This window comes from Ovis canadensis, chromosome 5, assembly GCF_042477335.2.
Source record: "Ovis canadensis isolate MfBH-ARS-UI-01 breed Bighorn chromosome 5, ARS-UI_OviCan_v2, whole genome shotgun sequence".
Taxonomy (NCBI): Eukaryota; Metazoa; Chordata; class Mammalia; order Artiodactyla; family Bovidae; genus Ovis; species Ovis canadensis.
Window position 1 is genome coordinate 56,400,894 of NC_091249.1, and position 18,719 is coordinate 56,419,612.

The following is an 18,719-nucleotide window of genomic DNA, read 5'->3' on the forward strand; positions in this document are numbered from 1 at the left end:
ATCTCTAGCCAGAGCTAGCCATGCGGCCTCGCCCTGCCCCCCGCCCGACCCAGTGCAACCCCAGGCCCGCGCGCGCCTACCTCAGCGCCGGGGTGCGCGGCCCATGGGCGGCGGGCAGGCGGTTGCGCGGCGCTCCCGGCTGGCTCCGGCGCCCGGTAGCCGCGGTAGCAGGAGGAGAATTTATGAATGGAGAACGCGGCGCGCGGGGGAGGTAGGCGCGCGAGGAGGGGCTGCACACGTGATCACGTTGGCTGCTAGCCAGCTCTGACCCGCTCGGTGCTGCCCGATCCCCGGCCGGCCGCCCCCACCGCGCTGGCCACCGCGTCTCGTTTGCTTGCTCCGCGCCGGCCGCCGCCTCTCCTTCCCTTCCGGAGGGGGCGGGGGGCGGAGCCTACGCTCCCGGGCGCCCCCTCCCCAGGCGGAGCCGCCTTCTCCAGAGGCAGCTGAATCTCCGTTCCAGGTCCACGGCGCACGATTCCTCGACCCCCTGGATCCCAGGGGACGGGGGAATCAAAGGGGTGTTGATCCTGGGGCGCACGACTCCCCCTAGCCCAGTATCCTGGGGGTGCACAGACTCCTCGTCGATGGCTTTCCCAGTTTGGGAGCCTATTGGGTACACAGCCAGGGAGCTCCGGGGCACGGGTCCATCTTTCTTCCCTTGTGTGGGCTGCACTGTCAGACTCGCCTTGTTAAGACTAGTAGAGATAATGGAACCCAACCTATTGTGAGTGCCACCAAACAGGACTACCCTGCTGAAACTCGATGTCAAGTCAGCCCCAAAGCTGCTCTTTCTCAGACAGCTATGCATCATCCTTCTAGATGCTAAGGTCATCAAGCTACCACCAGCCTGGCTGGGGTCCCATCCATTTGCCCGGCCTTGTGTTCAATACAGCTCAATGGCTCCGCTTTCCTGTGCAGTGAAAGTGGAAGGACCATTCCAACCTCAGGGCTTGTGTACTGGCAGCTGCCAGGCCTGAACAACCTGCTCCCTGCCTTGCTTCCTTCAGCTCTTACTCCCACCCCATGTTCCCATGCCCTGCTACACTTAGCTTCTCTTCGAGGCCCTGCATGTCGTTGCCTGCTGCTAGTTCCTGTGTGTTGTGTCCCTGCTCACCTCTGCCTCCTGACCTCCCAGAGCAAGAGTTTATTTGTGTTGGGTCCCTGAGCATATCCCCGGGGGGAGCACAGTGGAGGGAACATGCGTGCTCAGTGGATGAAAGGGGAACACTGCCAAAGGAGGACAAGGGGCAGTCAGGGGGACAACTACCCAGGAAGGCTGGCTCTGGGCACGTGTGAAATGCATGTGCGAAGTCCCTGAGATCCCAGAGTGTGTGGGCTGAAGATGAACATGCCCGAAGAGCAGGGGAAAGCCAGTTTGTGGTTCCCAAGACAGGAGTGATATTGTCCCTCTTGGCTGTGCGTGGACAAGGCACTGTGGTGAGGCCAGGAAGGAGCCGTGGGGCCATCCAAGCCAGTAATGGCTGCAGTGGCAAAGCTGGGTGGAGGACCCTTGTTGACCGGTCCAGCTGAGAATTCCAGGATAACCCCAGGTTTGGGACCTAGATAACAGGTAGCCCTGTCCCCTTGGCAACTCTGGAAGGGGAATTAGAGACCTGTCCAGTAGATGGGTTTGAGGCGCGGATTAGAATAGGCCCCCATTCCAGTAGGATCCAGAGCTCCGAGAAGCATGTGGACAGGACGCACCCCTAAGAAATCAGAGTACAGGTTCCCTCTGCGAACATCCAACTAGGGCTAGGATGCCCAACGCATAGGGACCAACTCCCTAGGAGCCCTTAACAGCGCTGGTCTAGAGGGTCTGGCGGGGGTCTGGGCCCCAGGCCTCGGGCCTCCCTGGTGTGGGAGCCTCTTTTGGACACAGCACCTGCGCAGCCACGGGCCCAGGTGTGACACCTCTCCCCTGCGCTCTGCATCCGTCCGCTCCTCAGCCAAGGCTCTTCCCGATGTAAGCCCAAGCCCCGCGACTTCGCGTTTGCCCGGAGCCCAAGGTGGGGGCTAGGACCCAACCCCTGGAGACGACCCGCCGGAGCGCGGGGGCGGAGCGGTGACGTCAGCGCCGCGAGCGAGGCGGTGCGGGCCGCGGTGACGGCAGCGCAGCCCTGGGCCGCCCTCGCGCACGCGCCCCTGCGTCAGCAGCGCGCGGGGGCGGTGGCCGGGCGGGGCCGCGGGGAGCGCACCTCTGGGCGCAGTGCGCCCTCTGCCGGCGCCCTTAGGGTTACAGCCAAGAGGTTCCCGCTGGACGTGTGCGGGAGCTGGACACTCTCTACCTGGGATGCCGCCCCTCGTTCGCCGCCTGCACCTCCCACAGTCACAGCCTGTTCTATCCGGCCCTCGCCCCTTTGTTATTTTTATGTATTTGTTACCTCCTAACGTGCTGCACAACTTATAAACTATGTTGCGCGCGTGCTAAGTCTTTTCAGTCGAGTCCGATTCTTTGCGACCCTATGGACCACCAGGTTTCTCTCTCCACGGGATTGTCTCGGCAAGAATACTGGGACTGGTTGCCGTGCCTCTTCCAGGGGATCTTCCCCACCCAAAGGTCGAACCTGCGTCTCCTGCATTGGCAGGCAGGTTCTTTACCACTATTGCCACCTCGGACGCTCATATATTACGTTAATGTCTGTTAAACGCCCCCACCACCCCAAACTAGAGCAGGAATCTCGCTATTTCCTTGATGTCTCCCCAGAGCCTGACATCCAACGAGCGTCCCCCAAATCTTGAATTAAGTGTTTCCGTAACTTCTCCGCGCAGGCTTCTGGTCCTCAGGATGCAGAGCCATGTAACCGATCTCCCTCACTGTACCACCGGGCTAGGAGCGCTCGCCGGAAGGAAACTACAATCCCCAGCATGCCACGCGCCCAGGTGGTTCTTCGTCTTCAGCATCGCGGGCAGCGCGCCGCGAGTTGTAGTTCGCGCGTGCGCTCTCACCAGGATCCTTCTCCCAGAATTCCTCTCGCGTCGTCCTCCTCGCCCTCCAGGCCGCTCGCGTTTAACAAGAGTAAGCTCGCCTCCGCGTTGCCTTCCGCTGTCCGCCAACCGTCATGCTGCCCTCCGCGTTGCTCCGCCGTCCGGGTTTGGGCCGCCTCGTACGCCAGGTCCGCGCCTACGCCGAGGCCGCCCCTGCTCAGGCCCCTGCCGCGGGTCCGGGACAGATGTCCTTCACCTTCGCCTCACCCACGCAGGTTCGGACGCTCGCGGTGCTCGGGACCCCATTCTGGACCCCTCCCCCATGTGGCCCAGGATCCGAGCCCCTAGTCCTCAGGTCGGCGACTCCCACTCCAGACCCGCAACCCTCCTCCGTGTGATCCGGGATGCGAACTCCCAACCCTCAGGTCGGAGACCCCCGTTCCAGACCCTCGCCCCTCCTCCATTTGGTCCGGGATCCGAGCCCCTTCGGGTCGGAGACCACCGGCATTCCGGACCTGTGGTCTGGGATCCGAGCCCCCAGTTCTCGGGTCGCCTGCCCTCAGCCCCTATTTCGACATGCACCCATCTTCGCGGGGTTCAGAACCTGCGCCCCTTGGCCCTTCTGCCGAATTCAGTGTCTCCTCCCCTGGCGGCTCGCTGGTGGTGGTTTAACTGTATCTGTTTCCGCGAAGGCCAGGGTGTCTGGATTTCGTCCTCAAGTACAGGAAGATGCTGCACCCCTCCGAAACACGCCGCAGCGGAGCCGCCTGTGCGCCTCCTCCACCCCCGCAGCTGTCAGTCTTGTTCTAGTTAACTACGGAGGACACCGACTACTGGGCCTTGAGGGACTGGCCTTAGGTAACGCTTTCTTCACGTGTGTTCTCTAGGTGTTCTTCAACGGCGCCAACGTCCGCCAGGTGGACGTGCCCACGCAGACCGGCGCCTTCGGCATCCTTGCAGCCCATGTGCCCACTTTGCAGGTCCTGCGGCCAGGCCTGGTTGTGGTTCACGCTGAAGATGGCACCACCTCCAAATACTTCGGTGAGTCGAATGGGCACACCACCCCCATACGGGCAGTGGTCTAATTGTGGTTTGGGATGTAACTGCTCAGCAGTTGGGACTGACAGACTGGGGAAAGAGACCTAAGAGTGCTGCCTGGCAGGGGCCTTTTGGAGAAGGGGTCCTTGGTTCTGTAAAGGTCTTCCACAGCATGGCTCCTGTCCAGCACTGGAATTCAGCTGGGGATCACCCCAACATTAGCTCAGCTGCTGGGCGAAGAGAGGGGTCTCTGTTTCCATGTCCAGCCCCCAGTGGATGCACCAGGTGGCCGCCTGTCCACTTGTGTGATGAGGCCTTTCAACCCTGGAGCCAGGTTGTAGGGTCAGCCTCCCAGCCTCACAGGGACTGTGGGGCTGACTCTCAAGCTCCCTCTTCCTGCAGTGAGTAGCGGCTCTGTCACAGTGAATGCTGACTCCTCCGTGCAGTTACTGGCTGAGGAAGCCGTCACCTTGGACATGCTGGATCTGGGGGTGAGTGTCCTGGGGGAAGCTGGGGTTTGGTGGGAACAGGTGCTGGGCTGGGGTCCCTACTCAGCCCTCACCCACCCCCACCCCCTGCAGGCAGCCAAAGCGAACCTGGAGAAGGCACAGTCGGAGCTGTTGGGGGCAGCAGACGAGGCCACTCGGGCTGAGATCCAAATCCGCATCGAGGCCAACGAGGCCTTGGTGAAGGCTCTGGAGTAGGCGGTGCCTGCCTCACGCTGGTCCAGCCAGGAGACCTGGCCGGAGCTTGGCAAGGATGGCCTGGCATGAAGACCCAGCTCCCGGTGGGTGCAGGCTGACAGGGAGCAGGCCTGCGGGGAGCTATCCTGTTAATAAGCCGCTAGGGGGCAGCACAGTGCCAGTTTCTGTCCAGAGCGCCCCTTGGCCAGGGAAACAAGCCAGCTCTGGCAGGTTGGGTGGCTGGGGGCAAACTGGGACACTTGCCCTGCCCGCGAGGAATGCTGTCCCCCTGGGGGGGGGGGTCTCCTGCCATCTGCACCACCCCTCTGCCCCTGCAGTGTCTGCTGCAGAGACCGCTGCTCCTAGCCACCGCCAGCAGACAGCCTGCCCCCTGCCCAACCCATATTAAAGACCGAGGATCCAACTTGTTTTCGGTGATTTTATCCTGCTTGGTGGTGGGCTCCGGATTCAGCCCAGCATCTTGCTGGCTTCCTGTGTCTGCCCACTGAGGTAGGGCGCTGAACGCTAGCTTCAGCTTTCCTGGGGCCGCAGGCTGTGTCCTGAAACATCCTGAGTGTCTGCAGTAAGCTGGGGGAGATGGGGGCACTGCTAGTAAACCAGGCTGGGTTCTGGCCTTCACCCCGAGAGGGTGGGGACAGGCAAAGGTCACCAGGCTGGGGCTGGTGGGCTGGGCCTGGGCTGCCCAGTGGACAGCAGGGCTCCACCAGGTTCCAGACTGACGTGTGCCCCGCGGGCGCCCTGCCCTAGCTGCACTGGGAAGGGGCCGGCTCCGCCTGCTCCCATGGAAGCCCCGCCCTGTGTTCACCTCGCCTGTGGGTGGCCCCAGCTGGCCAGGCGCCCAGTCCCTGGTGGTGTTGGCACCTCCGTGGCACCCTGGCCCCTGGAATGGCCCCAGATGGGTGGGGTGGCTGAGCAGGGGCGGTCCTGGCACCTGGAAGCTTCAGTGCTATCCCACCTCCTTCAGCCAGTCACTCCTTTTTTTGCAACCGAGGGGTGTCCCTGGAGCTGGCTTCAGGTGCCCGACAAGAGTCGCCTTGCCCCTTCCTGGCCCTGGGTCCGGGCAGACCAGTAGGAGATTCCAGGGAAGTGAGTGTGTGGGAAAGCTCAGGCCTCCCTGTGTGTCACTGGCAGCCAGAAGGTGACAGAGAGGCCACTCCAGGGCTCTTCATTGGTACAGATGGGCTGTGCAGTCTTGTGTCATGGTCCCGTGTGAATGACTGTCGCACGGCTGTTTCTGAGGCTTGATGTCCCGGGAGCTGCCATGCCAGCTTGTAGCTCTGAAGAGGGCATTTGGCTAGGCTTGATCCTTCTGGGCGGGTGAAGCGCAAGCGGCTGGCCCCCACTTGCCGAGGAACCCCCAGCTCAAATAAGGCTGGAACTGCCATGGGGGCTCAGGTGCAGCCCCACCCCACCCCCACCCACACCTCCCCCCAGCTTAGGGCACAGGTTTTCTGGTTCCCAGCCAGCTCCTTATCTGGTCTATAAATAAGAGTGAGAACACAGTAGGGGGCCTGTGGAAGGAGACCATCGCTGACCACTGAAGCAGTGGCCCTGACACCAGGGAACCTGCCTCCGGCATTCTGGGACTGGGACACAGGTGGGCCCCACAGTGCAGAGAAGGCCCCCTGAGGGATGGCGAAGGCTTGGAGCCTGGCCTGGGGACCCCTGTGCTGATAGACTGCAGGGATGGCCAGCACAGGCCAGGTCTTGTCCTGGGGTCAGGGCACCCGGGGTGGGAGTGGTCACAGGGCCAGGGACCATGACCCCCTACTGAGAGCGCAGGCTAGATGGTGCCCAAGAGCTCATCTTTCTTCCCAGGAAGGGATGCCCTCATACCTGGGGTGTGCTTGCAACCTGGGACCAGCAGCCAGGTGAGAGGGGTCTTCTGAGAAGGAGTCTGAAGCAGGCTGATCTGGCATGTTTATCAGCTTGGACTTGCAAAGCCAGGCAGGGGCTGGTCCCCTCCTGTGTGTGTGACCCTCAGGGTCCCATGCCAGGACCAGCCCACTCCCTTGCAGGCAGAGGAACCCAGCCAGGTGAGATCGGAGACCCACCTGAGGCTTCCACAGCACCCCCACCCAGTGCCACCTGCTCACTTGAGGGTCCCACCTGGCCTGCCCACCCTGGAGTCCCACTGTGCTCAGATGCAGGTTCAGAGCCCACGTCCCCCATGCTGCCTCCCTGCTCTCCCTGAATGCAGGCCAACGGCCTGGTCCCACACCTGACCTTGGGGCCCTCTTTCAAGCCTCTTGTGTTTGGCGTGGACTTGCTCCTCCCTGGAGCTCTTCTGTCTCTGGCAAGCTCTTGTCCATCCCTCAGGCCCAGCCCTGATCCTGTGGGACTGGGAGTGTCTGGGTGTGCCTGTGACAGGGTGGGGGGCAGAGGCTGGGGGGCCTTGGGTGAGAGCAGGATGAGGACTGGCTCCATCCTAGAAAGGAGCACAGCCCTGGGAGGGGCCCCAGGGCAAGGGTGGAGGTGGAGGTGGTTGGGTCAGATAAAGGGAGGCACAGATAAGTGGATGGGGTGGCCCGGGGTCCCCCTCCTCTGGACAGAGAGGGCCCTGCCCTCAGTCAGGGTCACCTTTAGAAAGCCTCCTACATGAGACAACCTGCAGGGACAAAGCTGCAGACAAACCAATAGCTGTATGCCCTCGGTTTCATCACCTGTAAGATGGGTAGGGTAAGTACACCCACAGCCAAGGCTGGACACCAGCAGGTGAGCTAACCTGATGGGCTAATGTCGATCGTCAGACTTAGGTGAGGGCCCTGTATCCCTGGGGTTCCGGAGAGACCTGCCGTATTTTCTTACTCCATACCACAGGAGCTCACAAAGGTCACTGCCCTCCAGAGTCACAAAGCCCAGCAGGTAATGACGGATGTACAGGGCAGGCCTGGAGCTGGTGAATCGCTCCATAAATACCCTCTGAGGTCACCGTTAAGGGATGCAGGAGGCCAGGGCAGCTGGCTGGGGCACCCCCACTGCAGGCAGGTGACTCGGGCCTGTTTTCTTGGATGCAGGCCGCTGACTCAGGCCCCCCTTTCCCGTTCCCCAATGCGGGCGCCCCCAGGCAGAAGCACCGGGCCTGGGGTAGCAGGAAAGGGGCGGGGCAGCAAATCTAGCCGTGCACCCCAAAACCCTATGGCGGGGGCCGGAGTGCGGGTGCCCTCAGTCGTCAGCGTTGCCGACCGTGTCCCTTGATTCGTGGCATTCTAGGAGGGCTACACCCCCCCCCCCCACCACCCGTTTAAAAGGGCGAAGCTTAGGGGGCATGTGGCCCAGGCCGGACGGTGCCCCAGGGCCCTGGCTGACAGGCAGGGGCGGGGGCCGGCCTGCGTCACCGCCCGCCCGGCCCCCCGCCCCCTGGCCGCCTAAACTCCACCCCGAAGGCGGTGCGGATAAAGGCTCGGGGGCCGCCCGCTTAGCCCCAGACCGGCTCCGCCACCGCGTACTCGTTCCGGACGTGGGTACACCCAGGACAGTTGGGACCTCGGACAGGCCGCTCCCGGTGAGTGGGGGCGGGACCCCACTGGCCGAAGAAGAGGGTTCTCATTCTAGGCTCGTAAGGGTGCTCTACTTTTCTTTGTTCTTCGAGCAGGCAGGGTTCAAGGTGTCTCCAACCCTGGGGATCCCCTTGAGAACCGGAATGGGAAGGACTCGGCGCTGCCGGCAGAGCCCAGTCTGGACCTCTGCCCCCGCCCCGCCCCCGGGGCACTCCCACTCCCCGCGAGTGACCTTGAGTTAGTTTCCGTTCTGGCCTCTGTTTCCCCGACTGTGTAGCCCCAGTCTACTGACGAAGAGGCTTCACGCTCTTAGGTTCCCTTAACGCCCACAGTCCCGTCTGACTGCCCTCTACCCCGGGCTGCATCGGCGCCCCCTGCCCGGGTCTCTGGGCCGCGCTACCGGGCGGGGCCGGCAGAGGGCGCGCCAGCGCTGCTGACTCACCGCAGCCCCGAGCGGCGCGCGCGGGCGCAGCCGGGGACGCCGCGTCACGTCACGGCTCGGGCGGGCGCGACTCGGGAAGCGGGCCCGGCCCGCGGGACGGGGGTGGGACGCGAGGTGGCACAGGCGCGGGAGGGGCCGTCCGGCAGCGGCCACGTCACCGGGGTGCAGGCCCCGCCCGCAGCTCCACCCCTTACAGGGGCTTCACGCTTCTCGAGAGAGGGGGCGCCGCTGGCCGACCCTGCCGCGAGTCCTTCAGCTGGGACCCAGTCACGAGGCGCGGGGATCGCGTCCCGCTTCCGCTTGCAGCGGTTTCCCGGACGGGCACAGGGGGAGGCCCCGGCTTCCTATTCTTCCAGCTTTGGGCCGCCGCCTTATCCCACGGCAAACCACCCCAACCCGGGTTCTCGGGCCCCGAGCGCCTCGCCGCCCGCCCTTTGTTGAGGGTCCCGGCCTTATGAATGGCTGCGGCGGGGCGGGGCGGGGCGGGGGCGGGGACAGGCCGGAGCGGCGTCGGCCCCGCCCCCGCCGCACTCTGCTTGGCCACCGGGTAGGGGGCGGGGCGGGGGCGGGCCCGCGCGGCCACGTGGGGCGGTGCCTCGGCGGCTCCCATTGGTCGGGCCTCGCTGCCGACTGGGCGTTCGGCGCACGCTGATTGGTCAGCGCGGGCCGGCGGAGTAAGTAGTGAATGGGAGGGGGCGGCGGCCCCGCCCCTCGGAACGTTGATACATTATAACTTTTTTTTCTGTTACTTTCACCCCCAGATCCTCTGGCGCGGCGGCGGCGGCTGTTGCTAAGGGAGGGGACGCGAGGGGAAGCACGGCCCGAGTAGCAGACATCCTTGAGCGCGGCTGGGTGAGCGGCGCCCCCTTCTCTGGTACCCTTCCCCGAGCCCGCCGTCCTGGAAAGGAGTTGGGAGTGTAGTCCCCACCTAGAAAGGCGCCCCGGCGAGCCGACGCGACCTCGGAGCTCCACTCGGATTTTTGATTCCTCATACGCCTTCCACTCCTGGGAGCTTCTCCAAAGGGACGCTCGCTGCCTTCCGCTTCCAGGGACGCAGAGGAAACCAGTTTGGGATCTCTCCCCCAACCCGCCCTGCCCGGAAGCGCGGCGAGAATTGGCGGCGCCCCGCGGACCCCAGCCCCTCAGCGCGGGCCGGGGATGGAGCCGCAGCCCGGCGGCGCCCGGAGCTGCCGGCGCGGGGCCCCCGGCGGCGCCTGCGAGCTGAGCCCGACGTCCGAGACGGCGCCCATGAGCCTGGCCATCCACAGCACGACAGGCACCCGCTACGAGCTGTCGGTGCCCCCCGACGAGACGGTGGATGGGCTGCGCAAGCGGCTGTCCCAACGCCTCAAAGTGCCCAAGGAGCGCCTGGCGCTGCTCCACAAAGACACGTAGGTACCGCGCGCCCCCAGCCCCCGCGTCGCCCCCTCAGGCCCCGGCCCCGGGGCGGGAACAAAGAGCGCGCCGCTCGGGGAAGGAAGGGGGCGGTTAGACGGGGGACGGGGGCGCGCCGCGCGCTCACGGGCGCCCTCTGCTCGGCCTGCGTGTCTCGGCCCCCTCCCCCGCCCGGGGTCGCTGCACAAAGGCGGTTGCGAGGGCGCCTCGGGTAGGGCTTAGGCGGCGTCCCCCACGGGAAGGCAGGAGTCCCGGAAGGAGTAGGGGTCCCAGCTGCGGGGGTGGGGTGCTCTGCGGAGGCCTCCTCTGCCTGCGACCCGCCGGCTTCCGCATCTGTTTAGCGGCCCCCTCTGCGTCTGGCTGTTTCACCCCCTACTCGCGTCTCTCTGCCCCCCTTTGTTCTCTCCACCGAGGGCTCTCCGCAGTCTACCCCTCCCCCCTGCCATTTAAATCGCCTCCAGGCCGGGGAGCCCTCCCTCCGCGGGCCTCCGGGGACACGCAATGTCCATCCCCAGCGGAGGGGCCCGGTGGGGGAGGGGAGGGTGGGGGAGGGTCTTCTTTGTCTGAGCGGCTGCGGCTTGCGCCTGGGAGGGAGGGAGGGAGGAGGGGAGCCCGCCCGGCAAAGCCCCGAAAGGCTAAGCGCTTGGCCCGCAGGGACAGCCCAGGCCAGGGTGGTTGAATTACAAGGGGGCGGCCCCGGGGTGGGGGGAGGGTGCCAAGGGGCGCGCTGTGCCTGGATGGTGAAAAAGTGCCTTGCTGAGGCCCAACTGGAGTGTCCCAGTCCACAACTGGGGTTCCTTGGAATAAGGGGTCTGAACTGCCAGCATGGGACTCCCAGGGTCTGACCTCCACCCTCCACACAAACTCGGGGCCCTGGATCTGGAAACCAGGAAGGGGTGGGCGCGATGGACTCCTGTCTCTACCACATAAGCATAGCCCTCCCCCGCGGACTCTGCTTCCGAGTCCCTGCCTTGTCTCGGCGGCGGCATAGCCTCACCCTCTTCCTTCCTCCCCCCCTCAGCCGGCTCAGTTCGGGGAAGCTGCAGGAGTTCGGCGTGGGGGATGGCAGCAAGCTGACGCTCGTGCCCACCGTGGAGGCGGGCCTCATGGTAAATGGCTGGGGCAGCGAGCCCCGAAGCCCCACGTTAGCAGGCAGCCCCCTCCCCTGCAAGCACACCCTCCAGTACTGACGAGGAACCCTGTCCCTGCAGGGCTGCCCACCTCACCCCACCCCACCCCACCCCACCCTACTCCTCCTCAGGGCCCACCCTCAGGGTCTCCTCTTTTTCCTTTCTCTCTCTGTAGTCTCAGGCCTCCAGGCCAGAACAATCTGTGATGCAGGCCCTGGAGAGCTTGACAGAGACGCAGGTAAGACGCGTGCCAGCGCCCTCCCCACCCCTGGGGGCACCCGGGGGAGTGCCTAGCCACTCCGGAGAGCTTAGGGGTTGTTTGTGCTCCCAGGAGGCCTGTGGGAAGGGGAGGGGACGCGCCGCTCCGCCTTCGTGCCAGCTTGGCCTGGTCACCCAGCTTCCTCTTCCTCCTCCCCACCCCCCCCAGCACTCTCCACCTGACCTTGAGAGTCTTCTCTCCCACGGTGGCCTCCATGGGGGAGGGGGCCCAGCTTTCACAAGCCTGCCTGCGGGGTGACCTTGGCCCATGCTCTCACACCACTCCCACACACGGGGGCCTGCGTCCCCAGCCCCACCAGCTTTGTCGTGGAGCTCCCCCTGCCCAGACTACGGTTTACCCAGGGCAACCTTTTTAACATTTCTGATGGGGGGGGGTGGTTCTGGGTGACATTCCTTCCGCCTTCTGTGACCCCATTGAGAGGGGTGGGGAGTCACCCCTACCCCTCCTTCCTCTGGCCTTTGTTCTCTGCCCCAAAAGGGGAGGGGGTGGGGGCGCCCAGCCCTGGGGCCAGCACAGCCCAGACAGGATGTTAGGAAAATATTTAGTAAGCGCGGGAGGGCGATGAGGAGGAAGGCTGGGGCTGGCCCACACAGGGTTCCCGGTTTTGTTGCAGCTTTTTTTTTTTTCCTCCTTTCCTCATTTTTCTGGCAGTGGGGCCCTCCTCCCAGGAGGGTGACACAGGCTTCAGCTATCCGCCTGCTGCCAGGGTGGGGGTGGCAATCCTCGGCCTCCCTGGCTGGTCTGGCCCCCGGCCTCAGAACCTGCTCAGCGGCTTCCCTTCCTCCTGCCCCAGGCCCTCGCCCCCTCCCCGGCATGCCACGTCCTGCCCTTGCCAGCCCGCTAGCACAGGGGAGGAGGAGGGGCCCTGGGAGCTGGGTGGTCTGCCATTGGGAGGGGCAGAGGAGTTTGGGGAGAGCTGGGAGCCAGCTGGGGGTGTGCTTTTTGGGGCAGATGTGACCTGAGTTCCCTGCTCCTGGGGAGCGGGGGGGGGGGGGGGGGGGAGGGGCGGTGCTGTGGTTGGCAGGGGGCCCCTGGGGCGTGTTGGGTTCACATCCGCCCCAGGGTGCCTGCGTCAGGAGGGAGTCGGGGAGGCGCTGGGGAGGCGCTGGGCAGGCGCTGGGCGGAGTGACTGGGCTCCCAGCACTGCTTCCCTGCCTGGCACCAAGTTATGCCTGCCCCTTCGCCCTCCCCTGGAAGGAAGTTACAGGGTGGAGTTGGGGTGGGGGGGGGGGCAGCCACTCTTACAAAGCCACCCAGGCCCTTTCTGCAAAGGGCATCTCTGGGGCTGGGGAGGGCACATGCAGAAGGGGCTGCGGGGAGTAGGGAGTGCACTCTGTCTGCCTCCTCTGGCTCCTCCCCATGGCCCCCAAAGCAGGGAAGGTTACACCAGCCGCTGCCAGCAGGGAGGAGGTGGTTCTGAGTCATCCCGGCCTGTGTCATTTCTCAGAAACCTCCACCCCCCCCCCCAACAATCCCGGCCCCTGGGGAGAGCACAGTGCTGGCGTGCCCCCAAAGGAGGGGTCCAGTGCAGATGGGATCTTATGGGCGCCTCACCTACTCCAAAGGGGTTGCCAGGTTGGAGATTCATGTTTGCATGGGCTGTATTGAGGCCTTGGGGGACTAAGGCCACAGAGTGAATGGTCAGGGCCCCCCCCACCGCCGGCAGAGGCAACGCCTCCCCCTCAGCTTCAGCCCCGCCCAGGACAGATAAATATTTATCTTGAGAAAGCAAAGGTTAGGACAAGAATTTGTCCAGGAATTCCACCCACTCACTGTCCGAGTAGCTTAGCTGGGAGGGGGTCTGAGCCTAGCCCCTGCAGTGTGCACAGGCAGAGAGAGGGTGGGGAGAGGTGTGAGCTGGGGATTGTTTGAGAGCAGAGATGCCGTCTGGGCCCCGCCCCCTCTGGCTTGGTTTCCCCTTGAAAGAACCAAGTTGGCCAGGGTGGGCCAGGCCCCCGTCTCATCTGCCTCTGTCCCCCCACAGCCCCCAGTGGCTCCTGACCTGGGCCGGGCTGGCGGAGGCGGCTTCCGGAAATACCGATTCATTTTATTTAAGCATCCGTGGCACCGACAGGGACCCCAGAACCCACAGAGGGGCGGCGAGAGGCCCCAGGTCACACAGCGTGGGGGGCCGGGCCGGGCTGGGCTGGGGGCACTGCAGGCTGGGGCCCTAGGCTTGACGGGCCTCTCTCTGCAGGTCAGTGACTTCTTGTCAGGCCGCTCGCCGCTGACCCTGGCGCTGCGTGTGGGGGACCACATGATGTTTGTCCAGTTGCAGCTCGCAGCCCAGCATGCCCCGCTGCAGCACCGCCACGTGCTGGCTGCTGCTGCCGCCGCTACCCGCGGGGACCCCAGCATGACCACCACCCCTGTGTCCTCTCCCTGCCGGCCAGTGTCAAGTGCCGCCCGTGTCCCCCCAGTGCCCACCAGCCCTGCCCCGGCATCCTCACCTGTCACAGCCGGCTCTTTCCACTCCCATTCAGCCTCTACCACCTGCCCCGAGGTGAGTCTGGGGAAGGGTGCAGCGGGAGGACAGCAGAGCCCCAGATATGTCTTCTGTATCCAGAATCCCATAGTTTTCCCCACAGCCTGGGCTTGTGTGGGTGATACCCTCGCCCTGAACCCCAAGGGTTACCCTCACACCCCAAGCTCATGTGCCCTCCTCCTCCATCAGCAGATGGACTGTTCCTCCGCTGCCAGCACTGGTGCCAGCCCCACATCTCCCACTGGAGGCAACCCCACCTCTCGCTCCCGAAAACCTGGCGCAGTCATCGAGAGCTTCGTGAACCACGCCCCGGGGGTCTTCTCAGGGACCTTCTCTGGTAGGTGTCAAAGTGTCCCCATGAGTGGTAACACACACATGAGGGATGAGACGCTCCCCGGGGTGGCCATGCACATGCCTGGCTATGCAGCCAGCCACAGGTCCAATGGGGATGCACGTGCCCAAGTCAGCCAGGGGTGTTCTATGTACATGTGGAACCCCGCGCTGCCAAGGCCACACATCCACCACTGCAGTGTCCTCATCTGTGTCTCCCCACAGGCACGCTGCACCCCAACTGCCAGGACAGCAGTGGGCGGCCGAGGCGGGACATCGGGACCATCCTGCAGATCCTCAATGACCTCCTAAGTGCCACACGGCACTACCAGGGCATGCCCCCATCACTCACACAGCTGCGTTGCCACGCCCAGTGCACCCCAGACCTCGGCCCCAAAACTACCTCCTGTGAGAAGCTGGCGGCCGCGGCCCCGGCCTCCCTGAGCCAGGCCCGCTTGTGCAAGCCCCCGGGTAAGTGTCCCCCTTGCACCCCCCTCCATGGGTCTGTCAAGGCCCCTCTGTGTGCCTCTTCCAGCAGCTGAGCCCCCAGTGGTGGGGAGGGGGCCACCAGCTGCAGCTTGCCCTGCTCTGCAGGCGCCTGTAGAGAAGGGAGTGTGTGTATTGGGGCACACAGTGTCTTTGTGCCCTCCAGAGGGGGCTCCATCCACACTTCCTCCTCACCCCCCTCGGGCACCTTATCCAGATGGTGGGTGAAGCCACTATGAATGGCCTAGTCAGCCTGAGGAAGGGAGGGGGTTAGCTTCTCCTCCTGCTCAAAGGCAGCTTGCGCCCCCCTGCCCCCATAAAACCCAATTATTTTGGACACATTCCGAGTCCTTCAGAATTGTGAAGTGGGCCCCAGAGCCCAGGTCCTGAAGGGGAAACAGACACAACCTGAGCAGCTAATGTTTATGACAGCTGAGCCACTAAGGGCTGTCTTGGGCCAGCTCTGCCCTCACGGGGCTGACAGCCCCAGTTGACGGAAGGTTCAGTAGATATTCTTGTCCGGCTCCCTCGCTGGAGGGAGTGTCCTGGGTTGGGCAGCTTGATATCCAGGGGCAGCTGTTGGGGGTCCTCGAATTTGGTTGGGACTCTGGCCTCCAAGGGACCCTCAGGGTCATGCCCACTGCGTCCTCTGCAGGGGACCGGCTGCGGCAGACAGAGAACCGAGCCACCCGCTGTAAGGTGGAGCGCCTGCAGCTGCTGCTCCAGCAGAAACGGCTCCGCAGAAAGGCCCGGCGTGATGCCCGCGGTCCCTACCACTGGCCGCCCAGCCGCAAGGCCGGCCGCAGTGACAGCACCAGCAGTGGGGGAGGTGGCGGCCCCAGCGAGGCGGCTGGCTTGGGCCTTGACTTCGAGGACTCCGTCTGGAAGCCAGAAGTGAACCCCGACATCAAATCAGAGTTTGTGGTGGCCTAGGAACCCTATCCCTCGCCCTAGCCCTGGGTGGCCGACAGCGTGGCCTCAACGGGAGGGCAGGCTGTCTGTCGGTGCAGCAAGAGGCTCCCCTCTCCCGGTTCCTTGTCCTTCTGGTGGTTTTTTTTTTTTTTTTTAAATTTCAGTTCCTACCATGGTTTTCCAAACTCTCCGTGGACTTGGGTTCCTGCCTCCTTGATTCGGCTCACACTCCCCGCCCCTTCCTACATTGCCTCATCCTTCTCCCGACCTGCACTGGGTCCCTCCCGCCCACCTTCCCAAGCTCCAAATATGTAGCAGTCTTTCCAGATGGTTGAGAGAGAGCGGAGACAAGGAAGCCGCCCCCCCCTTCCGTTCTGCCGCCCTCCCCACTCCTTTCAGGTTTAAGTCAAAAACGTAGATGCCTCATTATGCACTTTACAGACAGGGGAGGGGGCCGCAGAGAGGAGAGCCCCCACCGCAAACCCTGGCTCTGAAACCACCGGGCGAGGAACCCCGCGGTCAGGTGCGCGTCAACCGCGACCAAGCCAAGGATTGCTTCTCTTCTTCCATGTTCGAACTCTTGTTCCTGATTTCCTTTTCCATGTACCTTTTCCTGGAAGAGAAAAGAAAAGCCGTGTCAGGGGAGGGCTGGCCAGAGCCTGCCTTGGGCTGCGGGCGGGGTGTGGGACCCTTTCCTGGCAGGAAAGGAAAGGGGGGCGGAGCATCCGCCAGCCTTTGCCGCCGTCCACGCACTGTGCGTTTTCTCCCACGCCACCCCGTTTTTCTGCGCTTGGGGTATTTATAGACTATTAATTTTCTGACTGAGCCAATAGTGGTTGGGAATCTCTTGAACAATAGGGAGAGAAATGGCTGGGGAGGGGGTCCGGGATGATGCCCCACCCCTGGCCCTTCTTCCCCACCCAACCTGAGGGATCTGGGCCTGTGGACTGTGTCTGGGGGGCCCTTCAGCAGCCAAGAGGGGCGGGGGTGCTGAGCTGTGAAACCCCCACTAGGGGGAAAGCTGTGTAGCATTAACCCCCCGTGGGGGGGGTTCGCTGCTGGTCTAATTTGGACCCCCCCCACTCATGCCCGTGCCCCAGGGGCATCCCCAGGGCAGAGGGGCAGACCTCCCCACTATTGGGGCCATTTCAATGGGGGTGGAGTTATTTTTTCATTCACTTATTTTTTACTGATAATGGAGATGTTTGGGCCCTGCCCCCCACCTGTCAGTCTTGTCCTGGCCCGCCCCTCTGCTGCGCAACACTCCCCCCAACCCTCTGCCTGCCCCTCCTTGTTAGTTGAACCCCAGGTCCTCACCCTACCCCAGGTTATGTGTTTAAAGTTAATGGTTTCAGATGTGAACATCTTGTGTTAACTGTAGCTCTGTACATTTTTTGTGGGGGGGCGGTGGGAGGGCGGGGGGGAGTCAGAGGGGAGGGGTCAAGGATTTTGTTTTTATTTTCATTTTTTCAAAAAAAAAAGGGGCGGGTTTGTTTTTGAAACGCTGTCTTGGATATCTATTTAATGTGTGTTCTGATGGATTTTTTTTTTTTTAACGATTTTAAATAACGTCTGTGCCTCCGCTGGTCTGAGGGTGGAGGCCCCAGGCAGGAACTGTCCACTCTTTCTGCCCTTGGGAGGGCCCCTCCCCAGAAAGCATTACCCACCTTCGGGGCGGGGGTCGGGCTGTGGGGTGTCCCAGCACCTTGCGGGAGTTTCCTGTATGAAAACATGAAATTGGATAAGAAGCCTACACAAACACCGTGACTTCAAGGAATAAACAGAAAATGAAACACAAGTGTACGTCCGGCCTGCTCGCCTGGAGGGTGGAGTGGTTATTGAAGGGGTTCTGAGTGTGAGAGAGGGTGGTCTTTCCCAGGAGGGCCACCAGGTCAGATGCTGGGGTAGCCCACCACCCTGGAGAGTGGAAGGGTTGCGGGGAGACGGGTGGGTCCCATAGCAGTTCCCACACCCCCTCCCCACCCTGGGGTGAGGGTGGGCAGGAAGCTGTCTGGCAAGGGAGGGAGGGGCAGGCCACTTCCCGGTACCCAAGGCCGGAAGTCCTGCAGGGTGTGGGCACGGGGCTGCCCCAGGGCTGTGTGCCCTGGGTGGGGCCTCAGTTCTAAGTGGGCTACAGGCGAGCCCAGAGACTCAGTCTCCAGGGAAACCTGGCCACACACGGGGCCACGGGTTCCCCAGCCACAGAAAGGGGGAAGTAGTTACATCCGCCCGCCCACGCATGGGGGGCGGGAGTGGGCAGCCTGAGGACCCCTGGCCCAAGCTCCACCCTTGAGGGGGGCGGGTGCCAGGTCTCCAGGACACCCATTGCGCCCAGAGTCAAGCCAGGGCCTTAGGACAGGTACTCAAGGCCCTTCAGTTTGGCTCCACCCTGGCCCTTACTGAACTCCTTTCGGCCTGCCAGGCCTTGCATTCCAGCTCTCCCCAGCCCTGACCATTGCGATCAAGCCTCCAGGCCTTTGCTCGGGTTGTGCCCTACCCAGGAACACTCCTAGTTCCTCAGCTCTGGCTGGTAATTTCCCTAGTCTGCGTTTTCCACCACTGCTCACCTGGGGCTCCCTGAGCGCCGGGCCAGGTGGCAAGTCCCACCTTCATCCACTTTGGGGCTAGACAGAGACACCATAATATACTGAAGGTCGTTTTACATGTATTTCCTTACTTAGCACAGTCACCTAAGAGAACTAATTATCCTCCCACTTGGTAGATGAGAAAACCCAGGCCCAAAGAGAAATACCATTTGGTCCAGAACACTGGCGGTGTTTGTTAAATTACTGAACACCGTCCCTAGGCTCATTTCCTGTAGCCAAGACCCAGCCCTCCTAAGCCCCAGTTCCAGGAGCCCCACCCAGGGGGAAGGGAACAGGTGCAGTCCAGGAGTGTCCTGGGAGTACTTGCTAAGGCCCTTCTGCCCCTCCTGCCACCCAGTCACCCCCAAATCATCGCACAACCAGGCCGGGAAGGTAATATCCCCGGGTCCACCTTATCCCTTCAGATCTTAAGGTCAAAAGCGCAAACTTCCCCTCTGGTTCGGAGAACCACAAGGTAGAGGTGGGAATGGGACAGTTAAGGTCGAA

The 18,719-nt window shown here is 63.3% G+C and overlaps 3 protein-coding genes across 14 annotated transcripts in view; 2 read left to right on the plus strand and 1 right to left on the minus strand.

Moving 5' to 3' along the window:
- CBARP (CACN subunit beta associated regulatory protein) overlaps nt 1-331 on the minus strand; it is an 8,956-nt gene extending 8,625 nt beyond the window's left edge. For 2 of the 3 annotated variants that reach the window (XM_069591962.1, XM_069591964.1), the window contains exon 1: nt 81-164. The gene's annotated coding sequence lies outside the window, so the exon portion shown is untranslated. Of the gene's footprint in view, nt 1-80 lie in introns of all 3 variants that reach the window. The other variant, XM_069591965.1, reaches the window with a different exon arrangement.
- The window catches only part of ATP5F1D (ATP synthase F1 subunit delta), a 6,072-nt gene extending 1,002 nt beyond the window's left edge, over nt 1-5,070 (plus strand). For 2 of the 5 annotated variants that reach the window (XM_069591992.1, XM_069591993.1), the window contains exons 2-5: nt 2,770-3,200; nt 3,813-3,966; nt 4,366-4,454; nt 4,545-5,070. In XM_069591992.1, coding sequence (XP_069448093.1) covers nt 3,060-3,200; nt 3,813-3,966; nt 4,366-4,454; nt 4,545-4,667 — 507 coding nt within the window. In that variant the 5' untranslated portion in view covers nt 2,770-3,059 and the 3' untranslated portion in view covers nt 4,668-5,070. Of the gene's footprint in view, nt 1-1,639; nt 3,351-3,617; nt 3,967-4,365; nt 4,455-4,544 lie in introns of those variants that run through there. The other 3 variants (XM_069591990.1, XM_069591989.1, XM_069591991.1) reach the window with 2 other exon arrangements.
- A 3,023-nt stretch (nt 5,071-8,093) lies between these two features.
- MIDN (midnolin) lies at nt 8,094-17,425 on the plus strand. 6 transcript variants are annotated; one of them, XM_069591967.1, is made up of 10 exons: nt 8,150-8,172; nt 9,371-9,461; nt 9,659-10,000; nt 11,026-11,113; nt 11,310-11,372; nt 13,399-13,527; nt 13,612-13,917; nt 14,089-14,236; nt 14,455-14,700; nt 15,371-17,425. In XM_069591967.1, the coding sequence occupies exons 3-10, from the start codon at nt 9,768-9,770 to the stop codon at nt 15,646-15,648; spliced, it is 1,491 nt and encodes a 496-aa protein (XP_069448068.1). In that variant the 5' UTR covers nt 8,150-8,172; nt 9,371-9,461; nt 9,659-9,767; the 3' UTR covers nt 15,649-17,425. The 6 variants fall into 6 exon arrangements, with proteins under 6 accessions (XP_069448070.1, XP_069448068.1, XP_069448069.1 ...); XM_069591969.1 differs by lacking the exon at nt 13,399-13,527 and having other exon boundaries at nt 8,094-8,172; XM_069591968.1 differs by lacking the exon at nt 8,150-8,172 and having other exon boundaries at nt 9,404-9,461; nt 14,092-14,236.
- The last annotated feature ends 1,294 nt before the right edge of the window (nt 17,426-18,719 follow it).

What these genes read in the sequence shown, in the direction of transcription:
- MIDN (XM_069591967.1), top strand. Translation starts at nt 9,768, where the DNA reads ATGGAGCCGCAGCCCGGCGGCGCCCGGAGCTGCCGGCGCGGGGCCCCC. An exon ending in CTTCTCAGGGACCTTCTCTG is followed by an intron (nt 14,237 to 14,454) that starts GTAGGTGTCAAA and finishes GTCTCCCCACAG; the next exon opens with GCACGCTGCACCCCAACTGC. An exon ending in CCGCTTGTGCAAGCCCCCGG is followed by an intron (nt 14,701 to 15,370) that starts GTAAGTGTCCCC and finishes CGTCCTCTGCAG; the next exon opens with GGGACCGGCTGCGGCAGACA.